General features: G+C 55.3%; 1 protein-coding gene across 4 annotated transcripts in view; it reads right to left on the bottom strand.

Annotated features, from left to right (window-relative positions):
• SMG6 (SMG6 nonsense mediated mRNA decay factor) overlaps positions 1-17,688 on the bottom strand; it is a 114,825-nt gene that overhangs the window by 19,094 nt on the left and 78,043 nt on the right. Inside the window, exon 14 of one of the 4 annotated variants that reach the window (XM_054847413.1) lies at positions 16,563-16,853. The exons of the other annotated variants lie outside the window; for them this stretch is intronic. Coding sequence (XP_054703388.1) covers positions 16,593-16,853 — 261 coding nt within the window. The 3' untranslated portion in view covers positions 16,563-16,592. Of the gene's footprint in view, positions 1-16,562; positions 16,854-17,688 lie in introns of those variants that run through there. 4 annotated transcript variants of the gene reach the window in all.

Genomic DNA, 17,688 nt, shown 5'->3' with positions numbered 1-17,688 from the left:
TTGAGAAAAGCTGAGCCCCTCCTCGTCTCCAGTCCGACCCCATCCCATGGGCCTGTCTCACGGACCAACTGGGGAGCCCCGTCAGGGAGGCTGGGACGGATCTGGCCAGAAGGAAACTCAATAGCTTGGGTAATTATCCAATTTATGAGGCTCTCAAATGGAGTTTCCAGAGCCCGGGAGCCCAGTGCCTCCGTGGCCCCGTCCCGCGCGGCACAGCCTCTGCCACGACCAGCCTCGGCTCAGACCTCGTCCCCTCGCAGAGGGGCTCTGCACCTGCAGAGCTCTCCCCTGGTGCTTCCTGCTGACTGGTGCCATCCCCAGGGACCAGTGGATTTACAGGGAAAAAGTCAGCAAATGGGGGCTGGGAATGCTACACACTATGGAGTCAAAGTCCACAGTGATGCCAGAGTTCCTCCTGCCCCTGCAAGCCACCCTGGTTTTGCTGTGCTCGTACAGAGCAAAGCAGCCTCAGAGACCCCCATCCCAAAAGGGTCCCCGCAGGCTCCCAGGACCCTGAAGCCAGGGAGAGGGCCAGACCCCGTACAGGTGACTCAACCAGGCGCCTCGCAGCCAGGGATGCCGCATGCCCCGGCTTCAGCTTGGTGAAGAGTGGCTCGTCACCCTGCCGTGCCGGCGGCGGTGTGTGCCCTGGACGGGGCTGTGCCGCGGCGAGCGGAGGGCTGGCAACGACATGCGACCCCGCTGCACCAGGCTGCCGTGAGAGGAAACTTCTGCTCCTCCACAACACTGCCAGTTTCCTCTCTGCGGGCTAATTTTAACCACCGTGTCGCTGTAGTGCGTGTCAAAAACCTGACCCTCCTCTGACCTCCAACCTCCCACCCCGGCTACTGCCTGAGCAAGGCACCCTCATGCACCAGCGGCTGGGGTTGCCTCCATTTGAAGCTGCCCCCCTGGTACCCCGCGTCCCCCGTACCTGCACCGACAGGCGGAGGAGGAGAAGCACCTTCCTCCCCTCCGGAGGCAGTCGCTGCTGCAGAAGAGGGGGTGTGAGCAGGGTGATTGCAAGAAGGCAATGTTCCAGAGAGCAAGGGACCCATAACCACCTATTCTGCTCCCAATAAAGGTGTCCTACGGGACAGAGCTGGGTAAAGGACAAGGTGACGCAGGCTCAGCAGCCCCGGGAGCAGGTCGGGCTGCAGGAGACCCTCTTTCCCAGGAGAGCCCTTTGCTGCGCAGGATGTCCAGCCAGGAGCAACCCCGGCGAGTGCCACCGAAGGAATATTTCCACCCTCCTGGCTCTCCTTTAGGAACGATTCTGCGCAGGGGAAAGTCAGAAGGAAAGAGATCAAGAGCAAAATGGGAATGGCTGTCATGGGAAACATCCCTCCTGAGAGCTCCGCGCTGCAGCGGCCCTGGGGGAAGTGGTGGAAACCTCACTGCCTGCTTCATCCCCAGCTTGACAGGCTAACGCTGCAGGGACCCGGCCTGACTCACACGGGGTGACTTCAGCCCAGGGATTTTCCGGTCCTGGTATCTGCAGTTCCCTCGTGCCCAGGCTGGTGGGCAAGCGAAGCACCCGCCACCGCCGGCACAGCTGCGGGGATGTGCCTGTGGCAGCACCGGGGCTTGAGCCCCGCTGCCAGCAGTCACGAGCCGTGGGATGCGGGATGCAGCCAACAGCAGCAGCAGCAGCAGCAGCAGCGGGGAAGGGGATGTAGGAGCTGGCTGGCTAGGTGGGGAAGAGATGGGCACCCCATCCCGACACCATTCCTGAGGGATTTCTCTAGAAATAAAAGCCATCGCATCTCTTTTAGGACCCATGAGGTTTTCATGTATGCATGAAGGGCTGGGTGCTGACACAGCTGCAGTGCAGCCGTCTCTGCACAGCGAAGGCTTAAATCTCGCTGTCAGAGCCTCCTGCATTGGGAGTGATCAGGAGTATTGCAGGAGAGCTCCCTGCACCCATGGCTGGGGAAAAGGGCAGGTGGGTTCGCTCCTTCCTCCCCCGAAGAAGAAACAAGTAGGAAACACCAGATTTCCTGCCAAGCCAGTACAGCCCGATGCTTAAATTCAGCTCGTCTGCTGGGGAGAAAAGAGCCCAACTGAAGGTCCATGACATAATGCCACAGCAACTCGTCTCATGAACACATTTTTCCAGCCCACATGAATGAAAAACAGGGAAGGAGCAAATGCTCTGCACATCCCTGTCACGTGCAGCCCTGCTCGAGGAGACACGGCAGAGCCCCGGGCTGCCGGCAGCCAGGCTGGCCTTGCCGCGGGGCAGCCCAGCCTCTGAGATGCTGGGAAAGAAGTGACCTGTGACTGGCACCCAGGTCTGAACGGCAGAACGGGACCTTGCGTGCCGCAGAGCAACCCACTTTTGTCAGAAACTTCCTGTTTCAGAGTGGAAATGCAAGTGCCCGCGGCAGCGCCAGGGTGCCCGGGCCAGCAGGGATGGCGGTGAAGGCGCTCGCCGGCTCACGTGGCGATTCCTCTCTGCCGGAGCGGAGCGCGGTGAGGACACCAGGAGCCATGCCCGACTTTCCTGAAGGAATGGTCAAGTACAAAATGACATCGTGTCGATGTATTTGGTGATGTGGCAGCAGACGCCGCAGCCCTGGCGGGGAATACAGCTGCCCCGTGCGCCCTTCCCCCTCTGACCGTGCAGTGAGACAGCAGGAACCGAAAGCCTGGCTTCAAGTCATCACCGGGTATTAAAATAGGCCTGACACGCACACAGCCGCTCTCAAAGGAAAACTGAAACTGAGAATTGCTGAAGTGGTCTGGTGCCCCCGTCCGTGACCCGGGCTCAGTTCCCCAGAGGCGCGAGAGACCGAGGCATCGCCGAGCCCCTTGCCACTGCGGTGCCTCTCGGGGACACGTGCTGGGGACCAGGCACAGGGCGGAGGTGGCTTCGGCTGCAGCAGCCCTGATCGTCAGCCTGATTTCATCAGGCCAGGAGACTAGAGGTTTCTAATCTCCTGCTGCATCAGACAAGCTAACCACCAGCTCCCGGCACCAGCCACCCACCCGAGGGCTGACGGCTGCTAGGGCACGCTGACGAGGCTCGTTAGCGCTCCGACTGCTAATTCATGGGTCATACATTAACATACTAATCATTGAGCAAGACACAGCAGGACACACATTAACACACACTAACTGCCTGTAGAGACTCACTGGGCTGCGCATTAACCGTACCAGCTGTTGGATTTTAAAAAGCCACTTCGCAGCGCCAGTGCCACCAGGATCCTGCGTGTGCCATCACCTGCCAGCGGCGAGCAGGGTCCCCAGATCTAACGAAGCTGATCTCCTCTATGGCCTTGGCTGTATTTTCCTCGGCAGATAAAAACAGGCTGAAGGGAAAAGCTTTCCCTGGTGCTGCGTGCTGCTCTTTAACGAGAGGAGGGCAGAGGGTTCCCACACCGGGCAGCCGGCACCTGGCCCGAAGGAGACGCAGCCCCGACACCAGCACGTGTTCTCCAGGAGATTTAAGGGGAGGTAAGGGACTCGCTCCGAGAGCTGCGAGCGTTGTGCCCAGGGGGACGCATGCACCTGGTGCTGGCGGGGTGACACCACCAGAAACCAGCCACGGTCTCGCTTTGGGTCAGAAGCGCGGCTGGAGCCTGGGGCGGGGGGGGGGGGGGGCAGCCCTTCTTCCCCCCGCCCCAGCCCCGCTGCTCCGCACACGGCTCTCCCGCAGCTAAGCAAATCGCTGTCACACCCACCGCCGCCTTCAATCAATTTTTACAACTTGTTAATTTTACGCAGCGTCCTAAAGAGCAAATAACTGGGAGGTAGGAATGCAGACTCTTTCAGCTAGTCCAAAAAGCCTCCGGCAGCCAAGCCAGCTGGCCAGGGGAGCCCCGCTCGGCCGCAGGGACCTGCCACATCCTGGGGGGAACTTGGTCCGGAGAGGGCTGCCCCGCACCCGCAGCAGCTTCTGGCAATGCCACGCTGCTGCCGGCGGTGTGCGGAGGGACCCCGTCAGCTTCTCTCTCGGCAAAGCCTTAGACGCCGCAAGCAAACACGAGGCAGTGGCTTCGGAGAAGGGTTTGCTTGGAGGATGGGCTGCCATTGCTGGCTCTGCATTCCTGTGTGCGAGGGGGAGACACGAGCACATCCTGACAGCTGGATTCAGAAGGGGAAAAGGACATGAGAAGTTTGAGTCATAGCACGGAGAGATCTCATCCCAGATTCAGAGATGGGAACGGGATAGGACTGGGACTCAGAGCCAAGCTCCAGCACGATCTAGCGTGGGGATAACACTGTTTTTGCCACATCGGTTTAAACACAGCTTATCTGAAGTAGCTGAACGATGCTGAAACCAATCTAACAAACAATCTAAACCACGCAGCATCTACACGGCCCGGCTGAAACATGTGCACTGACCCTGCTAAAACATCCATGCAGGCCGTGGCTAAATGCCTCCCAGTGCCCTGTGCCGCCTCCTCCCATCCCCAGGGAGCCAGCTCGGAGGGCGGCCCAGCACACTGGAGGAGGAGCGCAGAGGAAAGAGCCCGGCTTGGTCTCATCCCTTCTGGGTTTTCATCTTGCAGGCTTGCACAAAAGCTGGGCTGGGCTTAACCCTGGACTTATCACAGCCCGTTCCCCAGCCAGGAAGCAGCCTGAGGAGCCCCTCACCCTGCCCAGCCCCAAATTCAGTGTGGAGGGGTTTGGCCACCTGGGTAGGGAGGACCAAAGCATCCGTCACGGCTGGGCAGCAGCACTCGCAGCTGGATCACAACCCTGGTTTCTGCAGCTGAGAGCTGACTTCAGCCACAGCTTCTCTCAGAGAAACTTCTGATTTCGACTAATCCCACAAGCAGGGTCAGTGGACGTGGCTCCCACATACCTGCAACTCTGTGCATGACCAGAAAGAGCAACTGTGCCTGCAGCGGGGCCCAAACCAAGGCACCATCGGCTTTGATGTATCTTGCTGCTGTCCTGGCTCTGCAGGACCCGGTGCCAGCATGGGCAGCGCCTAGCACCAACCAGAGCGTGCACGGGGAAAGTATCCACCACATCCGTATCTCCATCACAGCAGAGAGGTGCATCAGAAAACCACCAGGGGAGACAGAGAGGCTCAGAAGAACCACTCCAGTTGCTCTTCTTCATTGCCACTTTCTCTGCAAAGCAGGGGCTCCCCAAAGAGAAAGCGTAGCCGCGTCTCAGCCAAACCTCTCTGCCAGCACCTTGAGCCTTGCAGAGGCACGGCTCCAGCCTCTGCACTGGGGCACACGGTCTCAGACGAGTCATCGGAGCAGATGTGCTCTTGGCCTGGCAAACACCTCAGTCTTTCCAACCTCAGCCACGTAGCGCAGCCATGACTGGTCTTTAAAACTGGAAAGCAGCATGGAAAGGGAGCCCACTGCCCACCATCATTAGGGTTTACCAGGCTAAGACCAGCCTTGCTTGTCCCACACACTGATGCAGAGAAGACTCACGGATGATATAAAGGTGCAAAGCGATAGATCTAAGCTGAGTCATGCAATTTTTGGTGTCAGAGATCAGAAGAAGCCCTGACTAGCCTGCACAGATTCCTACCGTGAAGGTCCTCAAACTGCACCCAAGGCACTGGTACCTGTCACCGCTGGCAGCTGTAGGACATGAAGGTGAGACCCAGCAACGTGGGGGAAGCTGTGAGCAATTCTGGGGCTTGGAGCCTGCTCTCAGCAAGCCCTCCCCAGGGGAGGGGACCCCTGCGCCAGCACGCCGAGGGAGCAGCCCTCCCCAGCACTGTCTGTCTGCCAGGGGCCAGGTCTCTCTCCCTGACTGGCACCTCGTGGCTGTGGGGCAGGAATACAGACTGAATTTTTACTGATCTAAGCCAGAACACACTTAAAACTCCATATGGAAACCCCACGCTGCCCCAGGTTCCAGCCCACGTCCCTGAAACCCTTTGTGCTGCGGCACAGCCCTACAAAACATCTCACAGCTCCTCCAGACCCTCAACGCAGTCAGCTCCTCTCAACTCTTCCCTTCCTTGGTGACGGCTTACCACAGGGTTGGGGAAAACTGTTTGTCCACCCCAAAATACACATGAGGGTGCTGTAGGAACCTTTTGTAACTTGTGTGGAAGAGTCAGCACCAAAGTCACCTGAAGCAGATACTGTGGGTGGAAAGCCATCCTCCAGACCCCTCTTGAGCTCCTGTGCCCAGGACAACCCAGAGGTCTGGCTGGAGCAGCCAGCCCAGGACCAACTGCTCCTCTGAAGGAGCTACACAGCCCAGACAGGAAAGTTTCTGATGGTTTCCAAACCAAGCGTTTGGCTTTTGCTGACGCTTGGAAAGGCTTGCCCTGATGTCTTATTCACCTGTTAGATGTGCTAAAGAACCTTTTTGTGAGTTCCTCCTTCCAGTGAGCAGCAGCGTTTGCAGTAGGGTTGGCTCCAGGCTGCGTTCGACACCTGGTGGGCAGGAGGTGGGTGGTCAGCTTATTTAATTTTACCCCCACCAGCCCATTCCTACTGGAGAGCAGGAAGACGAGAGAAAAGCAGGACTTTAGCCTGGGTGAGAAGTCCCAGAGAAGACGATGGGGTATAGGAGATGTCCACAGAGTGATGGAGATGTTCTCATTGCGTCCTCAGGCAACGCCGCCAACAGCTCCAGCAGCACAGCGAGAGCTATGGGCAGCCCCACATTGCAAAATGTTGCCTCCAGTAAGACGCTGCAGGAATTTCTGCAGGAATTTCCATCGGAGAAAGCATTTGCTTCCGCTCCCCGCAGCCACGTGCCCCAGCACTGGGCAAACCAATCCCTGCAGCTGTGAAATATCTGGGGCATTTCTGGTCTGTGAAGTGAAGCCTTGAGCACAGACCCACACGTTTCAATTGCTCATGGGGAGAACAAGGGGCTGAAAAAATCACAGCTTTGCAAGAGGCCTGTAAAAGAGGCAGATGACTCCAGGAGAAACAGTGAGTCACAGCCAGGGAGTCCCTGTTACAGCCATCTCGATGCTCCCCTCTCCCATCCCAGCTCCCAGCACATCTCCAAACTTTCCAGGGGGAAAAAGAAAAATTCAAGTCATCAAGAAATGCCAAGGTGAGTCCGAAGGACTGCTCCTCCCTTGCAGATCCTACTGGAACATTAACCAGGGAAGACAAGACCCTGAAAGCCTGCCCCAAGCCCGTGGTCCCAGGCTGGGGACAGAGGAAGGCAAGATCCAGCAAAGCCAAAACAGCACCACCATCAGCTTTTGCAGGGCATAAGCTGTTCTCCTTGCTGCGAGAGTCTCCAGTCTTTTCCTTTTCAGGGACTGGGGGAATTTATTTCCTCTGCCATTTCGGAGGATGCCTGCCTTGCCAGAGATTGTTTTGCAGAGTTAAGAAAGATAAGAAAGTGGTTAGCAGGCTCTTTGGTGGAGGAAGGGAGGATTGCTTAGTAAGGGAAAGGGGACCGCTCCGCTTTCGGCAGACACACGCTGCCCTTCCTCTGAGGCCACCACTCCGGGAGACGCTGGCGTTGGGGACAAGGCTGGTCCATCCCCACACCTCTCCACCCCTGGTGTTTCTCGGGGACATCTGCTCGTGTGCTGGTGACCAGAGAAGCCGTTCCCATGCCAGGGTTAGGATTTGTCTCTCCTGGAATTTGGGAAATGCGGCTGATGAATGTTCAATCCAACATCTCGACTGCAAATCTCGGCGTGCTCTTGCAACAGTAAGAGCTCTTTTTGCAGGGTACGTGGAAAACAGAAAAAGGCAGGAGCCAAGTCCAGGCTGCCCACGCCGTGGGGAAAACACTGCGGTTATCTGGCAACTTCCCCGTTTCAGAAAGTGTCTCCTGAGCGGCAGCAGGAGGGAGCTGGCCTCGCCAGGGCATTTGCACAGAGGAAGCCCTGAAGATGCACGATCCCTGCTGAACGTGTCCGTCCCCAGCCCACCAACGCATTGCATTGCTACGTGGAAGTTCAGCTCAGCTCCTCCAGACCCTACACCCACCCCTCGCCCAGGCTGATAAAGGTGTCATGCACTGAAGCAGGGCAGAGCAGGCGTTTTGCTCTCGCCAACACCACAAGCTCTTTCGCAAGGACTTCCCCATGGAGACAACTACACAACTGCCCCGTGATTTGACCCACAGAGTAACTTGGTGATTCCTGTCCCACAGGACAAGACACCAGTGTCTGGGGTAGCAGAGGGCTGAGATGGTGGGAAGTTGGGCGGTGGAAGGAAAAGAATTACAACACAGGAACGGGGAGTGGGAATGAGAATCTACTACATAAAAATAGCAAAAAATAGTGCAAACCAGAGCTCACGCTTACAGCATCCACCTGCCCTGCCCGCACCATCCACCTCTTGCCCTTCCAGCATAACCTCTGCTACAGGCAGCGAGGAAACCGTGGCATTAGCCGGTAACACCCGTGGCACAGTGGACTTCCACCCCTGGAGGTGTTAATGGTCTGCCGTGTCCCTCACAAACCTGACTTCTGACCTCGGCAGCGGGAGGGAGAGGAGAGGTAAGAGCTGGAATATTCTGTCTGGTCCTGGCAGAGCCGGTCGGGAAGCCGTTTCTGTGAGTTTCCACAGCTTATACGTTCTCCATGCAGTTCCTGGACGCCTTCCATTGCAGATGAGAGTTTTATGTCGAATTTTAAGTTTGACCACAAATATTTAAACTTCCTTGGACCACAAATGCTGTATCTTCTTTGTGGTTTAGTTGGCACCAAATGAGTATTTACAGATCCCTATATGTCTGTCTGTCATTTAAATATCTCACGGAGGTGCCAAAGGCTTCAAAAGCGGAGGGGCTCCTCAGGCAGGCCCCCCGATTCCCCCGCTCTGCCCTTCGTTACTCGGAGCAGGCAAGGGAGAGGTGCAGACGCTGGCCAAGCCCTTGCAGAGGGCACAGCCGCTGCCGGTCTGAGCATTTCATACTCGCACTCTACTAAGCTTGCTTTTCAGAGAATGTCATCTGAGATCCCACCGTAACTTCCACAGCTCCTTGCCCTGGTGGATATTTGAACTAGGATGAAAGTCTTTGGAATTTTCTTCTCTTCTTTTAGGAAACTTGGGATTTCTGAGTCTACGGGAGACTGTTTTAATGAGAACCGCTAAAACCCCCTAAAGCAGCACAGCTCCCACCTGGCTGCTGCTCGCAGCCTCCCCACGGGTGTTTTCACTTCCTCGAACACAAGCAATTCTCAGAGGGTGACAATCCTGACCTGCTGAACTGGGATCCCGCTCGAGGGAAACTAGTCAGAGTGATTAGTCTCAGTGGCAGAACGGTACCGAATTCAAGCAAGGCTCTTCAGCCAGGAAAACACAATCAAATCAACACCGTAAAAGGTCCCTCCTAAGCACCCGGCACCAAGGGAATCCGGCATTGCTGTTGCACAGAACTGGATGGGGGGCAGCGAGCTGAGGGTCCCTGAGCTGACACCCAGCCGGGTGGGCGAGTTACGGGGAGCAGCAGCCCGAAATCGGAGTTAACGCGCACACGTCGGCTCGAGTCAGGTTGTGTGTGTTTCATTTCCTTCAGACTTTTTAGTCTAGGACACAAATTGGACGCTTGCCCCACCGATTTTAGGGGAACTTTAGAACACGTAGCGGTGTAGTAGATAACGTTCCTGCAATGTTGCTTTTACCACCCCAGGGACCCAAGCCACCAGCCAGTTGTGGCAGCACTTGGGGAGCTCTCCCGCACGTCCCACCATCCCTTGGGAATCACAGAGTAATTGCGTGCCCGGGGCAAAAAGCTGCAGCGACGGCTGCCCACATCAGAGGAAACAGATACCTGAGTCAGAGCAATGCGATGAGAAACCTCCGCTCCGCAAACCAGAAGCCAGACTGAGCAACGTCAGCGCCAAGCTGCCCCACCGCTGCTCCGCACGCCTCGCCGGCCCCGGATGCTGCTGGGGAGCTCGGGGCGCTCCAGCTCCCCTCAACTTTGGAAGTTGAAAGAGAAGCAGCTTTGCTTTGAGCTAACGAGCAGGCAAAGCCCACGTGAAAGGGCAGCTAGCGGGACCGGGGCTGCTGCGTGCAGGGAGGAGTTCCTCCGACCGTCGGCTCCTCCGTTGGGGCCGCCACTAAATTCCCTTGAAAACAGAGGGTGGGGATACAGAAGGCAATGCAGTAACACCAAAAAAATGCCACCACAGCTCGGTCGGCTGCAACACCACAGCCCCAGAGATATTAGCAATACTGGCATTTCCACCCACCGCAAGAACCACGCTGGCAGCGCTCTCCCGGCGGCTCAGGGCAGGGCGGGAAGCAGCTCACACCACTTCCAGCAGCCACTTCAGGGAGGGACAAACGCTGTATTTTGCTTTACAGCGAAATGCTGCCACTTAGGGGACTCCCGATGACGTTCTTGTGCCTGAGAGCCCATGTCCTCTTCGAGGAGGGGCTGCTCCGAGCGAGACACACTCCGTTAGCCTACCAGAGAGGTAACTATGCACTGGATGCGAGCTCCAGCCCGCGCTGATCCTGCTCTGCCTCTAAGGAAGCAGCAAGCCCAGTTCTGCTACTTATACCCAATACTCAGCTCTTTTGGCAGATAATTAACGGCCCGAGTCTTGCAGTCGCTTGCTTCCAGCCGGGCCAAGAGCTGCAAACACACCTAGGGAAGGGAAGGAGGAATTGGAACGGTGGCTTGTCGGGGAGAGGAAAACTATTCGCTGCGTCTTTGTTTTCTGCAGAGCTCCTCCTCCCGGGAGCGGGATGCTGAGCGCAGAGCAGGGCCCCTGCCCCGAAACGGAGGAGTTGAACCAGAACAATAGGGTGGGGACTCTGGATGGGCCCCGACAAGTGGGGTGGGCTGGAGCAGGGGCACCGATCCATCCTTTTGACTTCATTCACACTTACAGCTGCATTAGAGACATTTCCTGAAAGCACAGTAGGAAGAGAGGGGTATTCGCTCACTCCACCCTCCATCTAACACTGTCCTTGCGATCCAGCCGCGCACCAAGAGCCAATTTTGGCCTCTGGCAGAGCTGCAGGCCAGACATTACAAGCGCTGGTGTGAGCAGCGCAGGTCCCCACCCGATGAGCAGCACGCAGACTTGGAGCAGAGAGGAGGGGTGCTGCAGCCAGCAAAAAAAAAAAAAAAAAAAAAAAAAAAAAAAAGATCAATGTAGGGAAATGCAGAGTGTTTGAGCCTGTCCAAGGTGGCCCTAAAGTTGACAAGGAGGTGTCAAGAGTGGGAACTGAGCTTCTGGCTTTAGGACAAGGAAAGGTGCAGCCACCGGCTGATGCCACGTGCAACGAGACACAGAAGAAACGAGGGGAGTGACAGCCGCACGGCACGGGGGCCTTGAGGCAGGATCCCTGCCACAACGCTCCCACCACGGGGCGACCGTACCGCCGTGTCTACAGCACGTCATCTCCCGACGATGACATGACCTGCAACGCGGAGCAGAGGACTGAAAACAGCGCGGCAAGCCCTGCGCCTGACTCACCACAGCCCGGGAGCCCGCGCGACCCTGACGCGTCATGATCCTGCATGCAGAGCCTGAAAAACAACTTTCCCCCCCCCCCTTTCTTCTAAAAACCAAAAAAACCCAGCTGCCCTCCTCCAAATCTGGAGTTACTCAGCCTGACTCACACCAAGGCTCCCCTGACTTTGCTGGCAGAGCCTGCACGTACCTGGAGCGGGCTGTGCAGGCTGTGCCGGTGATACCCGCCGTACCGCACACCTGGAGCTGCAGGACTTCCCCGAGCGCCTGCAACACGAGCTTGCTGCAGCCAAGCTAATTATTTTCAGTTTCAAAATTCAACCATTTTTGGTGAGTCCCCAAATTAAAAAAAAAATAAAGTAAATGGAGACTATAATTTTTTTTTTAAATGGGAAAAGTATTTCTTTCATTCTCCCATAACACAAATCCAGCAAACGTGAAAAACATGAACCCAAACCAAAGCTCAGACATCACATCTGGGGAGAGACCAAGCATGGAAAATTTTAATCCAAAGGTTAATGTTTGGGAAGCTCCAAGTGTGTGAAAAGAGGGGTTAGATGGGTGCTGCTCTGCGGCTCGAACAGTTGTTGCCGCCAAGTGGCGGCTTTCAAACGGTGCCTGCCTGCCCCAGCCCAGGCACTCGGGGTCAGAAGCTAAAATAGAAAACAACTGAAATCATTGCAAGCAAACAAACAGTCGGATCAGATGCTGGAAAAGCCAAGCGAGGAAGGAGCCAGCAGCATGAAACATAGCTCGAGCCCTGGGACTGGAAACAGCCTCCTGACTTGCCCTGGGTGAATCGCACCAAACCACACGGCAGCGGTGGCCCTCGCCACCCTCTCCTGCTCCCCTGAGCTCTCCCGTGCCACCTCCGCAGCTTCAAGACCACTTGGCAGCCCTGTGCCACTCCTGTGCCAACTGTCCCCTCCATCTCCTTTGCTCGCTGCTCTGCAGAATCACACTCCAGCGGTTATCGCATCCTGGGATCTTTTTCCACCCCAAAGCCTGAACCTTCACCCTTCTCACCCAGAACCACCATCTCCTTCAAAATGCCTTTGTCTTCATCTTCTGCATTAGATTATGCCCTTTTCAGACTGCTCCTTCCAGACACTAGAAATCTCTCTGCCCCCAGCTATAACAGAATAGCATCCTAATTGCCTTTGTTAGGGATGGGGCCACACTTGTAAAATCGCCACGTCTGCTTGCAGGGTCGTACCAGCAATAACAACAGCTTAAAAGCTACAGGAGTTATAGCATCGAGTCCTCCCACACTTAACTAAACACAAAGAGAAGGGACCATATGTCTGCAAAGGCAGCCATGTCAGGTGGGTCGGAGCACGGCTCCCCGGGGGTGGGAAGGGAAGGCATGGCACCAGCGGGCGTGAGAGCATCCGGCAGAGCAGCACTGCTCGCTGCAGCTTATTTACAGCATCCAGAGGGATGCCGGACGGGATGCTTCCTGGGATCAGCCAGGGCAGAGCTGCTCCCTAAGGTAGCAGAGATGGGTTTCAAAGAGCTGCTGCATCCCTGCCCACGGGCTGGGCTCTTCTCACAAGCGCACATTTGCCAGGAGGAGAGCTGGGCTGCCTCTCCCCTTGCCCAGCCAGAAGCCTCACCTCGCTGCCCGCTGTGCCCTGCCTGGCACGGGAGCAGCCCCAGCTCCTGGTGCTGCTGCATCTGCCCACCCGGGGGTGCTTGGGAGGAGCAGCAAGCTGGAGTCTCTCCCAGACACAAGGAGACAAAGCAAGCTCCATCCTGGGCTGAGATGGACCATTTTGCATCAGTGGAGAGGTCCGTTTGCGCCAGAGTACCCGGGTCACTAGGGCTGGCAGGCCACTGTCACCTCCTGCACGTATCCAGAGTGCCACTCGGCAGGCTCCTTCCCAGAGAAGTGCTTCCCAGAGCCACGGGAAGGTTTAATTTTGAGTACACTGCTGAGGGACACAACAGAAAATGGCTGTGTCCTGCTGCAGAGGGAGGAGGAGAGCGACGTCTCCCAAACAGCTGGGACATCATACATTGCTCCCCAGTGCACAAAAACAAAAATTGTCCTTTAACAAACCACTGGATAACTCAGCTCCAGACCAATTTTGTGTATATAGTGCCTTGCTTGGCTGAGACAGGACCCCAAAATCAAGGCACCTCTCATGTAGCTCCCCGGTCACACAGGCAGCCGCCTAAATCTGCTCACGACTAACTGCAGAAGCACAAAGATAAAGACGAAGAGAAGAAAACACAAGTGAGGTTGAGAGAAACACTAGGAATCTCTGCGGACACCGAATATTTCTCTAAGCTTAGCCCAGAAAAAGGGCTCTGCGAAGAAAACACGCAAAGCACCTCCGTCCAAGCTGGGGAAGGGGCTGCGCAGGAAGGGCTGACGGGAACGATGATGCCAAGAGAAGACCCCGAGGAGGAGCTGAAGGGAAATGTGGCAGGGCTCACCTGCAAAGGCAGGGGAAGCGTGTGATGAAAAGCACGAGCAGAACCGGCTGGCAAAGACAGGGCTCAGGACGGGGCTCCCTCGGGGTTCGTGCTCACAGAAGCGTGTGCTAGCACGCTCAGAGGAGTCCCAACAAAGGACAGGCAGGCGTGCTCCAGCTGCCCATGGACCATGGCTCCTGCTCTGCGCTCTTCAGCCCTCCAGCCAAGGGGGAAAATGTAATCAGAGCAATTTCTATTAGTAAGAATATAAAGACTTGGAACCTCTGGGCTGTCTCTTGACAACTAATTAATTACCAGGTAGCATCCCCTTGAAGCTGCCAACACAGCACGCACAAGTTCCAGCATGATTTAGGGAGAGAGATGAACTTTACAATAAACTCTAGAATTTTACTTCATCTCCCGCCACCATCTGAGATCCTGGGGGAACAGGAAGGGGTGGCAAGAGGCAAACTCTGAAGCCATCTGGGATCATCATTAACTCATTCGCTCGTGGCCTCTGAAACAAAACGCCGACTGAGCCGTGAGCAGCAGCTTCGAGCCAGATGAGAGCTCCGCGTATTCTCAGTTTCTTAAATGTTCTTCTGCCAGTTTCTGCAACAGGGTGCCCATCTCCTTGCAGCCGCCTCGCCTGCCCCCCCAAGGCTTTGGCCGTCAGGGCAGCCGGCCTTTGAAACTATTAAGAGCAGAAACTGTATTTCGAATGGCTTTAGGTGATGTATTCTTCGCTAACAGCAACAAAAAGGAGTAAGTGAAGAAGTATGTCAAGAAAGCAGAGAAAAGCAAAGGAAAAGGACAAGAGGAGATGGACAGAGTGACTGCTGCTGACATAGCTTTTATGGGAAAATACAGAAAAAACCACAGCGGTAGAAGGTGCCATATCTTAACCCCAGGGACCAGGAGGCCCGGGCTTGAGCTTACTGACCTGGCTGGTGTGTGCCATGCCCAGCTGGTCCCTCACCTCTGACCACGTCCCACTTCTCGCTGTCCTCAACAGAGCATCCCTCTTCCAGTTGATTAATTGCTGATTATGGGACTGGTGCATCAGGGCACTCACGGAACTATGCAGTATGTCCCCACACAACTACACTGTGCTGGAGGAAAAGAGTCTCCTTGCTTCAGGCAACCAAACACTGCTGCTCCCCTCTCCAAGCCTGTGACTAAGGGACCAAAACCTCAGACCAGCCCAGGATCATTCCCAGAAGGAGGACACAAAGGGACAAAGGCTATCTGGGCTGCAGAGGTCATGGAGGACAGCAGCGGATGCTGCTAACCACTGCGATGTGCCAAGCTTTGTCCGGAGATCTCATACAAAAAAAAAAAGGTAATGACAAACTACAGCTGAAGATCAGGATGTGTGACCTGTTGGAGAGCGCTGGGCTTGGGCAGCCAGGCCAGAAGATGATTAAATCCAAGTCCTGTGGCAGCACCATGAGGTCTGAACTGGAGACAACGCATGAACTATGGGGACATTTGGGGACGGTCATCCCAAGAGTGTAAGATTACTCAGGCTCTAGAGACACGGGGAGATGGGGGATGCTGTTCAGCTTGGCACACGTGAACCAACCTACACAGTACACCAGGGAACATCTCAGAGGGCTGGTTTTGTCTGCACGCAGGGTGATATGAGATTAACCATCAGCAGCATCCTGAATAGCACGTGGGTACGGTGCTAAGTTTGAGGACTGCCTTGAGGAGACATTTTACATGTGATAACTCTCCCACCTTACCACTTTAGACAGCCCTGGGAGCCAGCTTGTCCAGGTGGGCAGCTTTTGGGACCAGAACCCTCCATCTCCCTGCTCCAGGCCACAGCTCTACCGGTGGCCGTGGATTTCTAAGGAGACACCAGGACAGCCACAGGTCATCTTGCTCAGGTGCAAATGTTCTAGGCTAAGCCAAAACATTTCTTTTTCTTTTTTAGACTTACTTGATGTAAGTCCAAAAACTGAGATGACATCAAAGAGCCCATTGAGTAGATCCCCTCCAGAAACACACAGGGACTTTACCTCGTTAGTACAAACGCAGTTCCCCTGCAGACTTCCTGGGAACAGCTGAAGCAGCATCGCACTTCAAAAACCAGCCTGCACATCACAGGGATGGGGAGGGGTTCAGTTCTGGTCCAGGATTGTTGACAACTGTTTCAAAGCCCATGCAAGGATCACACACAAAAACTGTCACAGCCTTGGGGGGCAGAAAATGATCTTTGTCCCCAGGAGATGGGCTGTAAAGGCAATGGCAGGGCAGGAGCTGTCACACAAAGCAGTCAAGGAGGGCATGGGGTCTGATTTAAAGGAGAGAGAGAAGAAGATTTAGCTGACGGAGTGATTTACACCTCCTGGAACTGGTCAGTGACTGTTTCTCATGAGCTACAAAGAGGGATGTTCCTTCAGGACTTCAACCCGTGCCGAAGGAGTCCATCTTCTTCTGAGGGATGGCAACTGCCAGTGGTTCTGTCCCGGCTGCAGTCCCCAGCTCGGGTCTGCCACTGCCTGGGGTCTGAGGTCACTTCCAGAGGGACAGAGGAGACCTGCAGGAGCCCAGGCTCAGCCATGGCACAGAGTGACAATCAGGAGATACACTGCTTCCTGGAAGAACTGGAACTGATGTGCAAATAATGAGAGAAAAATGTGGGGCGAGGGAGGGTTAAGGAGAGATTAGTCTGGGGCACACTCTGGGAGATACACAATGTTAAGTATGAGGGCAAAGGAAATGAAAACTGGAAACTCAAACATAGTCAAGAATCCAATCCCAGCCTGGGCAGGAAGTTTACACTCTGCTTCTAAATATACATGTTTTTAAATCAACAAGCTTTCTTGTTCCTCAGCTCTACTGTACAGCTACACAGGAGAACTAACCAGATAAAGGCACTGCCAAGCTCTGCCTGGCGAGGCTTGCCGTCCCCAACTAACAAGGTACGGGTGACAGAGATCCCTGCCATGCCCCAGCGTGGAGATCCCAAAGAAGGTCTGCGGGAGCAGGATTCCCGGCTCCAAGCACCCTGCTCAGCGCGTCGGCACCCGGTCCCTTGCAGACACTCTCCTGCGGTCTCCAAGTGCCATGCCTGCAGACCACGAGAAGGAGAGGAAGTGATAACCTGTGAGCGTGAGTCAGATGTGGTGCCTCTTTCCTTCCTGCTCTCTGGCCACTGCATTCATGCTCAGCAGTCGGATAGTCACATATTTTTTTAATTTGATATAATTATCTCCTAGAAATTACTGTACACAGCCTCTTGGGATCTAAAGCAATTAAGCGAAGATAAATTTCTTTCATGGAGCAAGCTGTCAAAGGATGAAGCAATTTCATTCCCCATTTGAAGTGGAAGCTTTGGGTCATGCATGGTTTATTTGAAACAATGCCATCACCTAAAGCTGCTGATCTTATCTGCCTCCCTCTGTCTCTCCATTTCAAACTGCTGAAGATGTGCAGCGTGGCACTGCCTGAAGTGATGACATCTGGCACTGGGCCAGCTACAGAAACAAGCTGCTCCTCCCCGAGTCTGAGTGCAAGAGGCCAAGCATTCCTATTAAAAAGGGGGAAACCGAGGTGAAATCTGGGAAGAGCTGAAAAGTGGGAATCCTGCCCAAGGGAACAGGAGACCCACGAGCTACAGGAGGAGCGAGGTGCCTGCAGGAAGAAGCGGCACTGCCCAAGACAGGATGGGAGCACGTAGCGCATCTCTGAGGGGTAACAGTCTACCGGGCTTCCTCTTCCTCATCAGACTGCCCCGAAGCCATCTAAATCAGGCTTCGAGGATTTTATCACAGCAAGAAAGAGCCCGTGTGCTTCAGTCTGTACGAGGAGAGACATGGCAGGACAGAAGTTAAATCCCGCTAGCACATACATGCTAAGATTCTCAGAAGTTCCGGCAAATTCTGTCCTGTCCTCACATTTCACCA

The sequence above is a fragment of the Grus americana genome, chromosome 19, assembly GCF_028858705.1.
Source record: "Grus americana isolate bGruAme1 chromosome 19, bGruAme1.mat, whole genome shotgun sequence".
In the NCBI taxonomy this organism is placed as follows: Eukaryota; Metazoa; Chordata; class Aves; order Gruiformes; family Gruidae; genus Grus; species Grus americana.
This window is presented reverse-complemented; position numbering and strand designations above follow the sequence as displayed.